Raw genomic sequence first — 14,528 nt, forward strand, 5'->3', positions numbered from 1 at the left:
CCTCATCTGCATGCCCACCACTCCCTCTGCTGAGTGCGGTGACTGTCCGCCACCGAGACCACTACCACGGGGGGGGGGGGGGGGGGGGGCTGAAGTGAGCACGCTCTCTGGAAGCAGTTTCCGGCTGCAGAGCGTGGTTTGGGCTTTCGAACATGAAGGCACAAACCAATAAGCATGTCTTCCCAGCAGCACTTCCTGCTCTGATTCGCTGCTTTCCTGTCTTAGAACACGTTACAGAGCAGTGGAGTCCTTCAATAATAAAGAGATCACCCTAATTCAAATTACTGTAATCCCTACTCATTTGTTTCTCCAACTTACATTCTCACAAGGGCTAGTTTTTGTGTGCTCCATATTTGGGGAAGAATTTAAACAAAGTTGGCAAGCCTTGAAAGTCTGGCCTGCACCCCCTCCGTCTCAGAGCCAGTGCTCAGGGCAATTTCAGAAGCAGCCTCCACTACCTCCCCACCCCCGGAGGAGGGCTCCCACCAGCAGGACCCCAGGTCCACGTCCTCTCTTCACAATGTGACGTTTCTCAGAGCTTGGTCCCTGGGCACAGAATTGCTTGCAGCCTGTCCAACGCCCCTCACACCTTCACTCTCCCCACCAGCTTGCTGGCTCTTCTCATTTCCTTCTCTTTTATTTGGGGAGTCTGAAGTCAGACATGGCATTTTATATTCTGACAAATGCAGAACCAAGCTCAAAATGTCTTTTAACAGATTTCGAGCTATTTTTCTTGGTTTTTTGGTAAACCAAACAGGAGAGGGGGAAAAGTGGGTCGTGTCAAAAGTGAAGATGAAAAGACCACGCACTACTATGAATGGACATGGCAACAGTGCTGAGTGAGCAGGATCTGGAAGCTGATAAACATGAACCCAATCACCACCAAAGCAGAACCCCCAGCCCTACGCCCACGGATCTGCCCTGGACGTACCGCCAGCGCACTGCACCGTGAACTCAGACACGCAGTAGCCGTGGGCCAGCTTCTCCTCCTGCGTGTAAATCCTGAGAGCCTGAAAATGGAAGGCACCTAGAACACCTAGAATGGATGAAGACGGAATCACTGCCACACCGCTTGTGGGCACCACAGGGAAATGTCTGCTGTTAAAAACTTAAGCATCCCAGGATATAAGACAGAGGCTGGAGAGCCTTGAGTTATGGGAAGACTGGGCACCTCCTAAACTCGGCTCTGAGTCCAACAGAAGGCACTTCTGCGAGCGAGCCACAGCGGCAACCTCTCGCGCTTCTCTGTGAAATGCACGTGCCGGCTAGTGCTTCAGGTTCACAGTGCTCCGTCTAGGAGACATGGAGCCAGCACGTTTAACAGCTGACAGTGGGTAACGGTTACTTACTCACCCACCCTTACTCTAGAAAGAGCTGCTCAAGGAAAGCCACTTGTAATGAGAAAGCCTGGCCTGTCCGATCTGTTCCCAGGAAAACGAAATCTGGCCACCACTCAGGTACTAAGGGACTCGCCCTCACTGCTCTTTCTTTTGAAAGGAAACTAAGTGCTCAAGCAACATGAGAGAGGCCCGGCCTCGGCAGGGCTCCTGCCTCATGAGCCTCCGCCTGCAGCTGGAGGTCCAGAGAACAGAGACGGGGCCCAGGAGATGCGGGCTACCAAACACAGGCCTCACCCAACACTGCCTGCTCCCCAAACCAACACTCCAGGGTGTGCCTCAGACTGTGAATAAACACAAAGGTAATTTTAAGACAGGAAAGAGAAACAGAATCCTTTGCTTTTCCTACAGTAAGATTTCTTACGTCCATGAAGGACAACCGATAAAGGACGTGCTACTGCCTGTATTCACAGGGATCCTTCCCAACACGCGCCTGTCTGCGGTAGCCGTGTAATTACAGCAGAAAAGTCTTCCAAACCCTTTCTTGGTCTCCTCCCCCAGTCAGCTCCTGTTGTCACGTGTCAGTGAAGTAGTACATACATTAACACACACACACCACTCCCTCCATAAGCTCCCTTCTTAAAAAGTCACGCCACACCACAGAAAAAACGAAGGACGGTCTCCGAACCCCCGTCTGAAATAAACTGAGGGGTGCACCATTTAAAAGGCCCAACATCTACCAGACACGGCGGTGAGGACCCCTCCTTGCGCCCGCGATGGGCAAGGCCCACCGTCTTCCTGTGGGACTGTGCACAGAGCTGTGCTTCGTGTCTCCCTCTGGAGGTGCCGCAGATGCTGCTCAGTCTTCTCAACCAGCCTCCCAGGAACCAAGGGGCAAACACAGGATGTGTTTCCCCTCAATGAGCCGAAAGACAACAGTGGCCACAGCAGCGCAGTGAGCCCAACCTCCCAAGTCACCCGGCACACCGGACAGTCCCTGCAGCGGAGGAGCACCTCCAGCAGACACCACCGTGGGCTCACAACACTGCCCGCGTCCAGGACTCACAGGACAACCCGAGTCAGGCACAGGGGCCAGACGTGCAGCTGCTGAGAGACCCTCTCCTACGACGAGGCAGCAGCTAGAGCGCCAGGTCTCGGTGAGCATGACTGTCCCTCCAAGATGGGAACCGGCGACGCCTCATCCCAGAGACACCCCTTCTTCCCAGAAAGTGTGACCTCGACAGTCACAACACAGCACAATCAGAAAAGCACGCACAAAAGGAATATGGACACAAACATACGTCTATATTGCACGACTGAAACATTATCCTGTGCACCAGAAACTGACACATAGTATACTTCAATTTAAAAAAAAAAAAAAAAGCACGCTCACAGATCAAATTTCTGAAAGTCATCTGCTGTGATGCGCACTGTCTACTAAGCGTGTGACAGGGCAAATTCACACAGAATTTCACACACACTGTTCAGTCAGAAACAGCATTTCTGGGCCCTCAGTGTCCACAACCTTATCACTGCCTAATCACAGTGGCAAAAAAAGTTAATTAGAATCAAAAACAGCAAATGAATACATTACAGCCTTTATTATGCTAATGTGCAAGGTTTAAATTTAAAACATTTTTCCAAAGGGAGAAGAAAAAGAGGTTTGGTTAAACCCCTGCACTGCTTAGACACAGTTTAAGAACAAGCTCCAACAGTGGGTAAACAGAAATGGTACGTCAGTCTTCACGTGAGCCACAGACAGCCCACGTCATCGACGGCCCAGATGAGGAACTTACCGAAGAAGTCGAATGAAAATGGGTCCCTTCCACCAAAAAAGTCCCTGAAGACGTCATCTGGGTTTCGGAATGTGAAGCCAAACTCAAACGGACTGTCAAAGTGAATTCCACCTACAGAAGCACAGCACAGCTTTCAGTTTATGGACTCCCGACCTTAGCAGGCAATTACTTGTCTACAGAACATTGTATAAATCGTGACCTAAAAAAGGAAGTATTTCATAACCCCGAGGCTCCCTCAGGCCCTGCCTCGATCAAAAGGACCTGTGCCTGGAGTTGGCGAAACCACTGGACTTCAGTGCTCCTGAGATGCCTGCACACAGGGCCCACCACCTCTAAATCTGTAATTACACTACTTGCATTTCCGTTATGAAACGTCATGGAAACCAAGCACATGAACATTCACTCGCACGACGTGTGTGTGGCTGGCTGCAGCATTCATGCCCAATGCACACCGTGCAGCCGACAGGACAGTGGTCACTGCGGGAACTTTTCATCAAAAACACACACATCTAGGCCTCACCACCAGAGGTAGTTCCTCTGGTAACTAATTTTTCAAAAGAATCTGTTTTTCAAAACTTAAACATATTTTGACAAAATATCAGGTACTGACCTAGGGGTACAAACTCACAGTAAGGTTTTAGATTACTTCATAGAACACCAAATATACTCTCTAGCCTAATAAAAATTTTTATTAGACTTTTCCAATGCTATCAATTTCTCCTTCCTCTCCCCAATTCAGCCCACTCGCCAGGCTGCAAGTATATTATTTACTGAAACACAACTGTCCAGGGGAGTAACAAACTGAAGCCCTTGTGAGACTCGTGTCATCAGACCACCTCTCGGCAAAAGGCCAAGAGAAGGACCGCATGCACACACGTACCTCCACCGCCACCGTTTAATCCTTCTTTGCCATATCTGTCGTAGATGTCCCGTTTTTTAGCTATAAATTTAAAAAGAAAAGTCAGTAAAGACAAGCTCTTTACCTTCAAAATTTAATAAAGCATTTCCAAAGTTATAAATCAAAGAACCAATGCAGTTCTCAATTTTTCACCATTAGTTTAAGGAGCTAGGCCGCCCTTACTTTAAATGAAAAGGGGGAAGAGGGAAAATCTAAGTACATCTCTCCTTAAAAACAACTCAGTACAAAGTCTAAAATATTTATTCCCTCGTACTGCCCAGAGAGCCCACGCAGACCACACGAAAGCCACACTACGAAGCTGCAAAACCATTCCACCCTCCAAGTGCCCCTTCTCACTGTCAGGTCTGATTGGGGGTGAGATCTGCAACACTTGGTGAGGGTAGAAAGCAGAGGTTCGCAAAGCCAGAATAAGAGCCAGTCCACACCCTACAGCCTGATCCCCCAGGAAAGCAACAGGCCAGCTGAGCCTTATGATGCTCTGCTGTGCCTGGTCATCTTATCATTCATGTTCTAGAAGAAAAAGGATTAAGATGTAGCCCTTACAGACACATAGGTTATTTTGATAGACCATCTGTATTCCCCTAAAATCTCAGGTTCTACAGAATCGTGTGTGAAATAACAGGGGTGACAGAGGAAACAGGAGGAGAAGCTAACCATTCAGACACCCTTTGATCATCAGTCTCTTAAAAACAACCATGCACCTGTGACAGTTAACTCCTGAGGCTGAAGGCGACGTTAAGAGACCATGAAAAATACACTCTCTCGAAAAAATAAAAATAAATAAAAAATAAAAGTAAAAAAGAACAAAAGCATTCCTATGGGAGTTTAAAGGTTCTCTTTCTGCCAAAAATCAAGTTTGACTTTAGTCCTCAAATTTTTCTAACGCCCCTGGTCCCACAAATCTGGGAGTAACGGGTCAGCAGACAAACAAACGGCAATGACGATGACGAGTTACTTGTGAAGTAAGACATCGGGGCATTCCTTTCACACAGAGGGGGAGGGCTGCCAGCAGCTAAAACAAGCATGGGCACGTGTTAACCATTACCACGTGGTGAAGGTTACACGGAGCTTTTTCTAAAATAAAAAATTGTCTTTCATAGTGACCCTGACCATATGTAGCTACACTTGGCCCAAGTGTCCACTCTCTGCGGTCAATGACATGCTTCTGCCGTGACTCACACCAGGCCACCCAGCACTGCTTCCAGGCAGAGTGATGTCAGCAGTTTTCGTACACAGTTCTGCAGTCTGACCCTAATCCCAGGACCCTCACACGAGGCTTTTCTATGGAGAACCCAGCGGTTCTAACTGGCTAACAGCTACCTCTGCATGATCCATGAAACTAAGCCACAAGATCTGACTTTCAGTCCCTACTTTCAACACCTAAGCTCTCGACCTGGGGTGGGAAAACCTACCTACATGTTGTGAAGTCTGAATCTCAGCTGTATGCACCAAGTCGTACTTCCTGAAACTAACGAAATCCTTTCAAGCAGTAAAAGCAGAGTGGGTTTCAGTAAGGAATTGTGGGGGAGAGATCACGACACCAACAACACAGGTGGCCTCACCACCACTAACCCGGAAAGATTTCCCCATCCTCTGACCAGGGGGTCAGGAAATGGCCATGCTAGGAGAACTCGCTGGAGGCCAGGGTGCTCCACAGTAACCGAGGGGCCGCCGGGAACAGCAATGTCAAATTGTAGCAAGAGGAGCAGCTTTGTTCTCAGTGACCCCAGCCTCACTCAGCCATATGCGTCCTCCCTCTGCGAGCCCTGGGGAGGGTCCGCCCCCCGCGCGAGGCTGCTCACCATCTGATAACACCTCATACGCCTCAGCCACTTGCTTGAATTTTCTCTCCGCTTCTTCTTTATTCTCAGGATTTTTATCTGGATGCCATTTCAGGGCCAGTTTCCGGTATCTTAAAAAGAGCAAAATGGTACTGTTCACATCCAATGTCCAGAAATTCAACGGACTTAGAAACATAATTAAGCACAATAAGAGCTTCAGAGCTGCAAACTAGTGAGATTAATATTAGTTTCTATTGTAACATCTCCTTTTCTCCCAGAATGAAATAAATAAGCTCTAAAATCCAGGCAGCATAATACAAATCAACCTCTAGAGACAGGAAAAACGTTTTAAAAATGTCTGAGGACCAAAGTGTTATGCACAGTGTGCACTCATGGTGACAGGCTGAGGGAGTCTGGAGGGCCCTGCAGACGAAGACCCAGCATGACTGCGTCCGCGTGTCTGTGTCAGTGGGCAAGGCCAGCCAGCAGCCACAGCACAGGCAAGTGCTCCCGGTATCTTCACAACTCAACATCTCAATTCAGGATCCACTCAAACAGGTCACGACCAAGGTCGGTCTGCTCCAAGGTTACAGTTAACTTTCACAAGCACATGCTTCCCAAACACCAAAAAACAAAATGAAACAAAGCAACCTCTTTTCTAGCTAACTAGGCATAAGCAGTCCACATCGCAGAGGGGGGACACAAAGAGGGGAGCGGGTGTGACCCTCAGAATAAGAACCAGACTGACCTTTCAACACTTACTAACGTAAGGCTGCTGTGGTTCGATTTACTTTTGTCATTTTAATAAAAAGAAAAACCTCAGCATAACTCATTAAAATCTGATTAGAGCTGGGATCATAATGCTAAGCCAGTCCTTTATTCTCCCATCACTGTGGACCATCCGTGTAGTAGCAGACCAAGACCCCTAAAGTGCTACAAATCCTCCATTAAAAAAAAAGACAAGCCACATGAAAGACTAAAGAGAGAAAGAACAACTGCTCTGCACTAGGGTGCTCAAGTGAAAATGAAAAAACGGGAGTCCAGGGTAAGTTTAAAGTGTCTACGCCTTGTGAAAAACTACGCATTTTTTCAGACTCCAGGCCTAACACGTTAAGTTAAGGAGGCACCACACCCCCTTCGATGTGGACCTCTGACTCAAGTCTGACCAACACACCACTGCTTCAGTGCCGGAGGGGAGGCTAGCACTCAAGTGGAGGGAAAGCGCTCGGCCTGTGACTCAAACACAGAAAAGGATGCAGGTTTCGCAGGAGAAATGGGAAGGGAGGTGCCAGCCACACACGGCTTGTCCTCAAGGAAAAGTTCCGTGGTCCCGGCACATGAACAAGGGCAAGAGTCAACAAGAGGGACTGTCCTAAGAATACGCCACCAGCAGCTCATTAAAAGTAAGGAGGTGGGGGGGGGGGTTCAGGGGCAGAGTGCGTGCTCAGCATGCACGGGGTCCTGGCTTCAGTCCCCAGAACCTCAGTTTAAAAAAGAAAGAAAAAGAAAAAAAGAAATAGGTTAAATTGTAGTCCAAGGCAGTATTTACTCAACTGCATACTTAACAGAAAAATCTTGATCCTTTCACCAGCAGCAGACTGCACACTTCCAGGTCCCCCCGGAGACTCCGACCAGCCCTGCTCTGCGCTCGTCCAGCACGATGAAGACCTGCTTTTCCCTGAGTGAGTCACGGTGCTGTGCACATACTGCGTCTATTCAAGAACAGTGCAAAATCTCCAACCGTATCAAGCTGCTCTTGGCCGTGCCCGTGACCAGGTGTGAGCTCTCAGGTGCGTCCCCGTCGCCTGGCCCCGACGGGGCAGCTGCTCCTACCCGGTGTCCTGGCCCAGGTTTGACCCGGGGCGCTCGGCAAGCAGCTTCAAGTACGCCCAACTCCGCGGCCAGCCTGCTGTACTGGGGCTCAGCATTTTAAAATAAACCACTTGGTTCAAAACCCCTCAATTTCCACCTACAAACCTAAGACTAGTAGCACAGGCTTCATCATGTATTAAAAAGCTGGTCCCTACAACACAAACGGGAGCTTCGTTCCCAATTATTTCAGGCATCCTTATCAGTTTGGAGCTACGCTAAAAACCTGTAAAATCTAATGACATTTTCTGCTATTCACTAATACCAAAAGACTTAAGCAGATCCCAATTTACCTTGAGAGCCGCCTGTGACCCGAGACTTGCCTCGTGTGCTCACGTGGGGCAGGCCCCTGTCACACAGGTGAAGGCAGGACAGACAGCAGTGCAGGCCCCAGGCTTTAACGCGGACCAGATGGGGTCACGCAGCGGGGATGCTTTTTAACAACTGCACCGAGGGGGTTTTGGCAGCATGTGCTGTGAGTGCCAGGGCAGCTCCACTTCAAAGTCCGATGTCAAAGCTCTCTGAGGTTCTTTCACATCCTCAGTTAGTTTCCATCTAATTCCAGAGGAAACGGAATCCACTGTCCCAGGGCAAAGTAACAGGAACTCGAGTGCCCTTCTCCCTAAATGCAAGTGTACGGCGGGCCTAGGGCTGAGAAGGCAGAAGCTACTGTGCTGCCTGCTGTCTAAAACTAAAACTAAACCATGGCCTTCAAAGACTTACGCCACGTCCACTGCCACTGCCACACTCAATAAAAACTTACACCCCCAAACGACCAACGTACAACTGCACAGATTTACTGTTTCAGAAACATGATTACTTACGCCTTTTTAATGTCCTCAGCTGAGGCATGTCTCTGCACGCCTAGAACTTCATAGTAATCCACCATGTTTCAACAGGCTGTTGGAACGAGTCCTGCAATCAGAAAACCGTGGTCAGTGACAGGACTGTCGAGGTTGGGCTCGTCATGGGGCTGGGAACAGAGCAGGAGGGAGAGTATGTCACCTTGCTGGGCACTAAGCACCAGCCTGCTGGGCTGGGGCCTCCTCTGGGAACTCATTCTGAGGCTCGTGCCCTATGACCCTTCTTGCTGCGGGGGAGGGGGGGCGTGCTCTGAAATAGGCTAAGAATAGCCTAAACTAAATAAAACTGACAGATGACCCCGAGGCAGAGACTCAGGCCCCGGGGGAGCGTGAGTTCCCTCCTCCCTGGTGCACTCCTATGCGGCCACCAGCATGAACATGCTGTCCCTGCCCCGAGGACACAGCATGGGGGCCACACAGGCACCTTCCAGGTCAGGCGGCTCTCGCCAGGGACCAGCCAACGCCCTCCCACGCGTCCCTTTGGAGGAAAAAGGGAAAGGGCTCTGACTCAGGGCTATTCCTGCACCGTCCTCCCTGTGGCCTCAAACACCCGTCCCTCTGACAGAAAAACTTATGATGCCCTGCTGCCAGTAGAAGGAAAAGATGCCCTGAGACGGAGCCTTCATGGGAAACTCAGCAGCGGAGACCCGCTTCCCCTGCAGCCGCTTCCAGGGGCCGGAGGGTACAGTCCAACAGATTTGGCCTCAGGTCCCACATGTGCTCCCTCTTAACACAGGACATCTAACGAATTTACACCTTCACTTGACTGGCTAAATCACTTCATTAAACCTATGACCAAAAACTTACATGAAAGGCCTATTTCACACAGCAGCACAAAATAGCTTTGCCCAATAATGTAAGTTCTTTGCTCAAAACCAAAGCTAGCTTTCCTGCAGCCCTTCCAAAAACTCTAGTATCAAATTTTGAAAAGAAAGGTAGTGACTGTAAACAAATACATGAGATCATAACCTCCCTGAGGCCATTTTGCTGAGGTAGAACAACGTTAAAGTTGTGTAATACCACAACTGGGAAGTATTCCTTGTCTCAGGACAAGATGCACAGTGGTGTGTTTCTACTTTCCAATGCTGGGGAGCAACCACTGGTTGGGAGGGGGTACCTGTTACAACATGACTCCGCATGAAGTCATGTTGTGACCCTCATCAAACACAGAACTCTGCACAGAAGGGTCAGGAAGAAGCACACACAAAGTCAATTTGGTACCAGTCCAAGGACCCCAGGCCAAATTCACTCAAAAATATCACAGGATAATCAAAAATAAAAACCCCTCCTACCACCTCAAAAAAATTCCAACGACCATGTCTGAAAAGACAGCTGAGCTCCCAAGGAAGCGGCAGCTCAGAAACCACCCGAGAACTAACTGCAGCCGGAGCAGCGCTGGAGGCGGGAGGACAGAACTGCTCCTGAGGCACAGGAAGCTGGCAGCGGCGAGGAAGAGACACACAATGGGGGAAGCTCCTCAAAAGGCTGCGGCGGAGAGAAAGGGGGACAGAGAAGAACTCTTCTCTACTGAACTGCAATGAAGGGGCAGGGAGCACCCTGAGAACCCAGGTCTTCAGCCTCAGGTGCGCAGAATGGACTCTCAGGACCGCCATCAGCCCACAGTGCTCCGAGCTCTCCACCACATGCCACCCCAGGACGGGGAAGCACACGCAGCTGCACCGGACAAGTAAGTGTCTACAACCCATGTCACAGAGATGCCAGAGGAAGACAATCTCTGCTGAGATGAGCTCAGAAACATGAGAAAAGCATCAGATGGGTAAGAGCTAGAAGACCTCCAGGAATGTGAAATGAGAACAACCCAAAAGGGAACACATCATAAAGTGTTCAGAAAATAATCACAATAAAAGTGGAAACCACAATGGGGGTGGGGGACCATCCGCTGCTCTGGAAATAACTGCAATAATGGTAATAACATTAACACGGCCGCTGTGATTTACAAGTGGACTAAACAGAGAGTGATGTGGAAGTTAGAGCTGAGAAAATCATCCAGTGAAGGAGAGACACTGAAATAGAATAAGATAAAACATAAACCTAGGGGAGGGGATAGCTCAAGCACTAGAGCACATGCTTAGCAATGCACAAGGTCCTGAGTTCAATCCCTAGTACTTCCTCTAAAAACAAATAAACCGAATTACCCTCCCCCTCCAAAAATTTTAAAAATTAATAAAACATAAATCTAAAGATAAGCAAGAGGCCAAGATCAAGAGGAAATGAGAGGTGGTGTTGAAACTGGTCACTCGTCTCCAGAACTAATCAAACATAAAACAGGGCCAACTCACAAACCAAATCCAACAACACAGTAAAAGGCTCATACACCACTAAGCAGGATTCATCCCAGGGACGCAAGGATTTTTCACAAGTCAATCAAGGTGATGCACCACACTAACAAACTGAAGAATAAAAACCATATGATCATCTCAATAGACGCAGAAAAGCTTTTAATGGAATTCAACATCCATTTAAGATTAAAAAAAAAAAAAAAAAAACTCCAAAAAGCCAGCACAGAGAAAACATACCTCAACACAGTGAAGACCGCTTATGACCAACTCACAGCTAACATCACACTCCATGGTGAAAACCTGAAAGCATTTCCTCTAAAATCAAGAACAAGCCAAGGATGCCCGCTCTCACCACTTCTGTTCAATGTAGTTTTGGAAGTCCTAGCTAGAGCAATCAGAGAAAAAACAAATGGAATCCAAATTGGAAAGGAAGACATAAAACTGTCACCATCTGCAGATGACATGATTACTCTCCATATAAAATCCTAAAGACACCACCAGAAAACTACTAGAACTCATCGATGAATTTCGGTAAAGCTGCAGAATGCAAAATCAAATACAGAAATCCACTGCACTTCTGTACACTAGCAACAATACCAGAGAGAGAAATTAAGGAAATAATCCCATTACCACTGTATCAGAAAGAATAAACACCCTGGAATAAACCTACCTAAAAAGGCAACAGACCAGCACTCTGAAAGCTGTAAGATGCTGAAGAAAGAAAGTGAAGATGACACAGATGGAAAGATATGCCACTTTCCTGGACTGGAAGAATGAACAGTTAAGATGACCACACTACCCAAGGTGATCTACAGATTCGATGCAGTCCCTATCAAAGTACCAATGGCATTTTTCACAGCACTAAACCAAAAAAATAAAAAATCTGCATGGAAACACAAGACCCCGAATAGCCAAAACAGTTTTGAAAAAGAAGAATGGCACTAGAGGAATCATGCTGCCTGACTTCCGAGTACACTACAAAGCTAGTCATCAAAACAGCACGGCATTGGCACAAAAACAGAGATCAATGGAACGGGACAGAAAGTCCAGAAATCAATCCATTCCTTACCTTCAATTCATCTACAAAAAGGAGGTGAGAATAGACAATGGAGAGAAGACAGTCTCTTCAATAAGTGGTGCTGGGAAAACTGGACGGCTACATGTAGAAGAATGAAATTACAACATCCTCTAACACCATATAAAAAAATAAACTCAAAATGGAGTAAGAACCTAAATGTAAGACCACATACTATAAAACTCCTAAAGGAAAACATAAGCAGAACATTCTTTGACATATATCACAGCAGTCTTTTTTTGGATCCGTCTCTTATTTAATAGAAATAAAAGCAAAAATAAACAAATGGGACCTAATGAAACTTAAAAGCTTTTGCACAGCTACGGAAACCATGAACAAAACAAAAAGACAACCAATAGAATGGGAGACAATATTTGCAAATGATAGGACAGACAAGGGCTAATTTCCAAAATATACAAAGAGCTCAATACAGCTCAATATCAAAAACAAACCCCATCAAAACATGGGCAGAAGACCTAAAGAGACATTTCTCCAAAACACACAGAGAGCCAAAAGGCACATGAAAAGATGCTCAACATCGCTACTTACCAGAGAAATGCAAATCAAAATTACAGTGAGGTATCACCTCACAGCAGTCAGAATGGCCATCATCATCATCAAGTCTACAAATGATAAATGATGGAGGGAATGTAATTTGGTGCAGCCGTTACGGAAAAGAGTATGGAGATACCGTGAAAAACTAAAAATAGAGTTACCATAAGATGCAGCAATCCCACTCCTGGGCATATAACCAGAAAAGACAAAAACTAATTCAAAAAGACACACGTGCCCCACTGTTCATGGCAGCACTATTTACAATAGCCAAGACTTGGAAGCAACCTAAGTGTCCATCGACAGATGACTGGATAAAGAAGTTGTGGTGTGTACACACACACACACACACACACACACACGAATACTACTCAGCCATTAAAAAGAATGAAGTAATGCCATTTGCAGCAACGTGGATGGACCTGGAGATCGTCACACTAAGTCAAGTCAGTCAGACAAAGACAAACATATCATCTGCATGTGGAATTATTAAAAACTTACACAAAGGAGCTTATTTACAAAGCAGACTGTGGTTACGGGGTGGGGCGGTCTGTAGGTGCACCTGCTGGCACACCACAGATGGACACGGTCCTGCTGCACAGCCTGTGAGCATCTATAATGAAAAGGTGCACGTGTGTAACTACATCACTACGCTGTACACCTGAAACACTGTAAATCAACTACTTCAATAAAAAATCAGTTTTAAAATGGAAAAAAGAAATAAAAAGATTTTAAAAACCAGGGCCAACTCCTTTTTTCCCCCAGCTTGACCAAATTACAGTTGACAGAATTCTTTACATTTAAGGTGTAAAACGTGCCAACATACACTGTGAACTTACTACAATCGAGTTCACTAGCTTTTCCATCACCTCAGATACCATTTCTTTTTAGTGCTGAGAGCACCTAAGACCTACTCTTAGCAAACTTCAAGTTACGTGACACTTCACTATTCCCTCTACTCACTGCGCTGCATGTGAGGTCTCCAGAAATCACTCGTCTCTTACTGAAGGTCTGCACCCTCTGAATGACATCTCCCGGAGCCCCCCAGCCCCAGGCAGCCACTCTTCTACATTTGTTTCCTTCAGTGTCAGTTTCTTAGATCCCGTATGGACGTTGAGATGCAGGGCTCGTCTCTGTGTCTGGCTTACCATCCTCCACGTTGTCACAAGTGGCAGGTAGGATTTCCTACTTTTTTAAGGCTGAGTAGTTCAGTTCACCCTCAGCCCTGCCACCACCTGGGAGCACCCAGAGCCCAGGGTGCCATGTGGACAGCAGAAAGCACAACCTGCTGCTCAAGTGTAAGGATAAACACACTGGTCGAAAACAAGCTTGAGGACAGCACGTGAGGAAGACAAATGCGCAGGACGTCAGTTCCACGCGGACCTTACAAAAGCAGGAACAGTGTAATGGTGGACACCGTGGGTTGGGAGAACCGGGGAGGTGTCGTCCAAAGTGTACAGACCTGCAGCCGGAAAACGAATACGTTATGGAAACTGGACGCCCAGTACCGTGATTACAGCCAACAAAACAGGATTTTGTAACATTCAGAGATGCTAAGAGACTAGATCTTAAATGTTCTCTCTGCATAAAAGGTGATTACATGTGACAGAGGTGTTAGCTAACTCACGTAGTAATCATACTGCAGTACATCAATGATTCAAATCAACCTGTCTCAAATCAATTACATCTCCATTTTTAAAAATAAAATTTCAGAAAGAAAATGTAACCTTACATGATGAGAGAGGGCCACACAGGGATCCTCGTGGGAAAGCGTAACACAGGACTCCAAAATTTTTTAATTTAACAAAACACGTATAAGCAGGCATAATTCTAAGTGTCCTATAAACCTTAACTCATTTAACTCAAATACTTCAGTAAAACAAAATAAAGATATCCTAAAATTGAATGTTTTGTTTTCTCAGCTTTTTTAAGACACAACTGACATATAACATTGTACAAGTTTAGGGTGTACATCATGCACCTTAATTTCATTAAAACTAAATTTTTTTTTAAAACTACAACTGACCCTTGAACAA

At 46.8% G+C, this 14,528-nt stretch overlaps 1 protein-coding gene across 6 annotated transcripts in view; it reads right to left on the bottom strand.

The window, feature by feature from the left end:
* DNAJB6 (DnaJ heat shock protein family (Hsp40) member B6) overlaps nucleotides 1-14,528 on the bottom strand; it is a 60,623-nt gene that overhangs the window by 26,175 nt on the left and 19,920 nt on the right. For 4 of the 6 annotated variants that reach the window (XM_032482982.1, XM_032482981.1, XM_032482978.1 and 1 more), the window contains exons 2-5: nucleotides 8,527-8,617; nucleotides 5,855-5,964; nucleotides 4,014-4,073; nucleotides 3,134-3,244 (exon numbers count right to left, since the gene is read on the bottom strand). In XM_032482982.1, coding sequence (XP_032338873.1) covers nucleotides 3,134-3,244; nucleotides 4,014-4,073; nucleotides 5,855-5,964; nucleotides 8,527-8,591 — 346 coding nt within the window. In that variant the 5' untranslated portion in view covers nucleotides 8,592-8,617. Of the gene's footprint in view, nucleotides 1-931; nucleotides 1,037-3,133; nucleotides 3,245-4,013; nucleotides 4,074-5,854; nucleotides 5,965-7,387; nucleotides 8,464-8,526; nucleotides 8,618-14,528 lie in introns of those variants that run through there. The other 2 variants (XM_032482984.1, XM_032482980.1) reach the window with 2 other exon arrangements.

The sequence above is a fragment of the Camelus ferus genome, chromosome 7 (assembly GCF_009834535.1).
Source record: "Camelus ferus isolate YT-003-E chromosome 7, BCGSAC_Cfer_1.0, whole genome shotgun sequence".
Lineage (NCBI taxonomy): Eukaryota > Metazoa > Chordata > Mammalia > Artiodactyla > Camelidae > Camelus > Camelus ferus.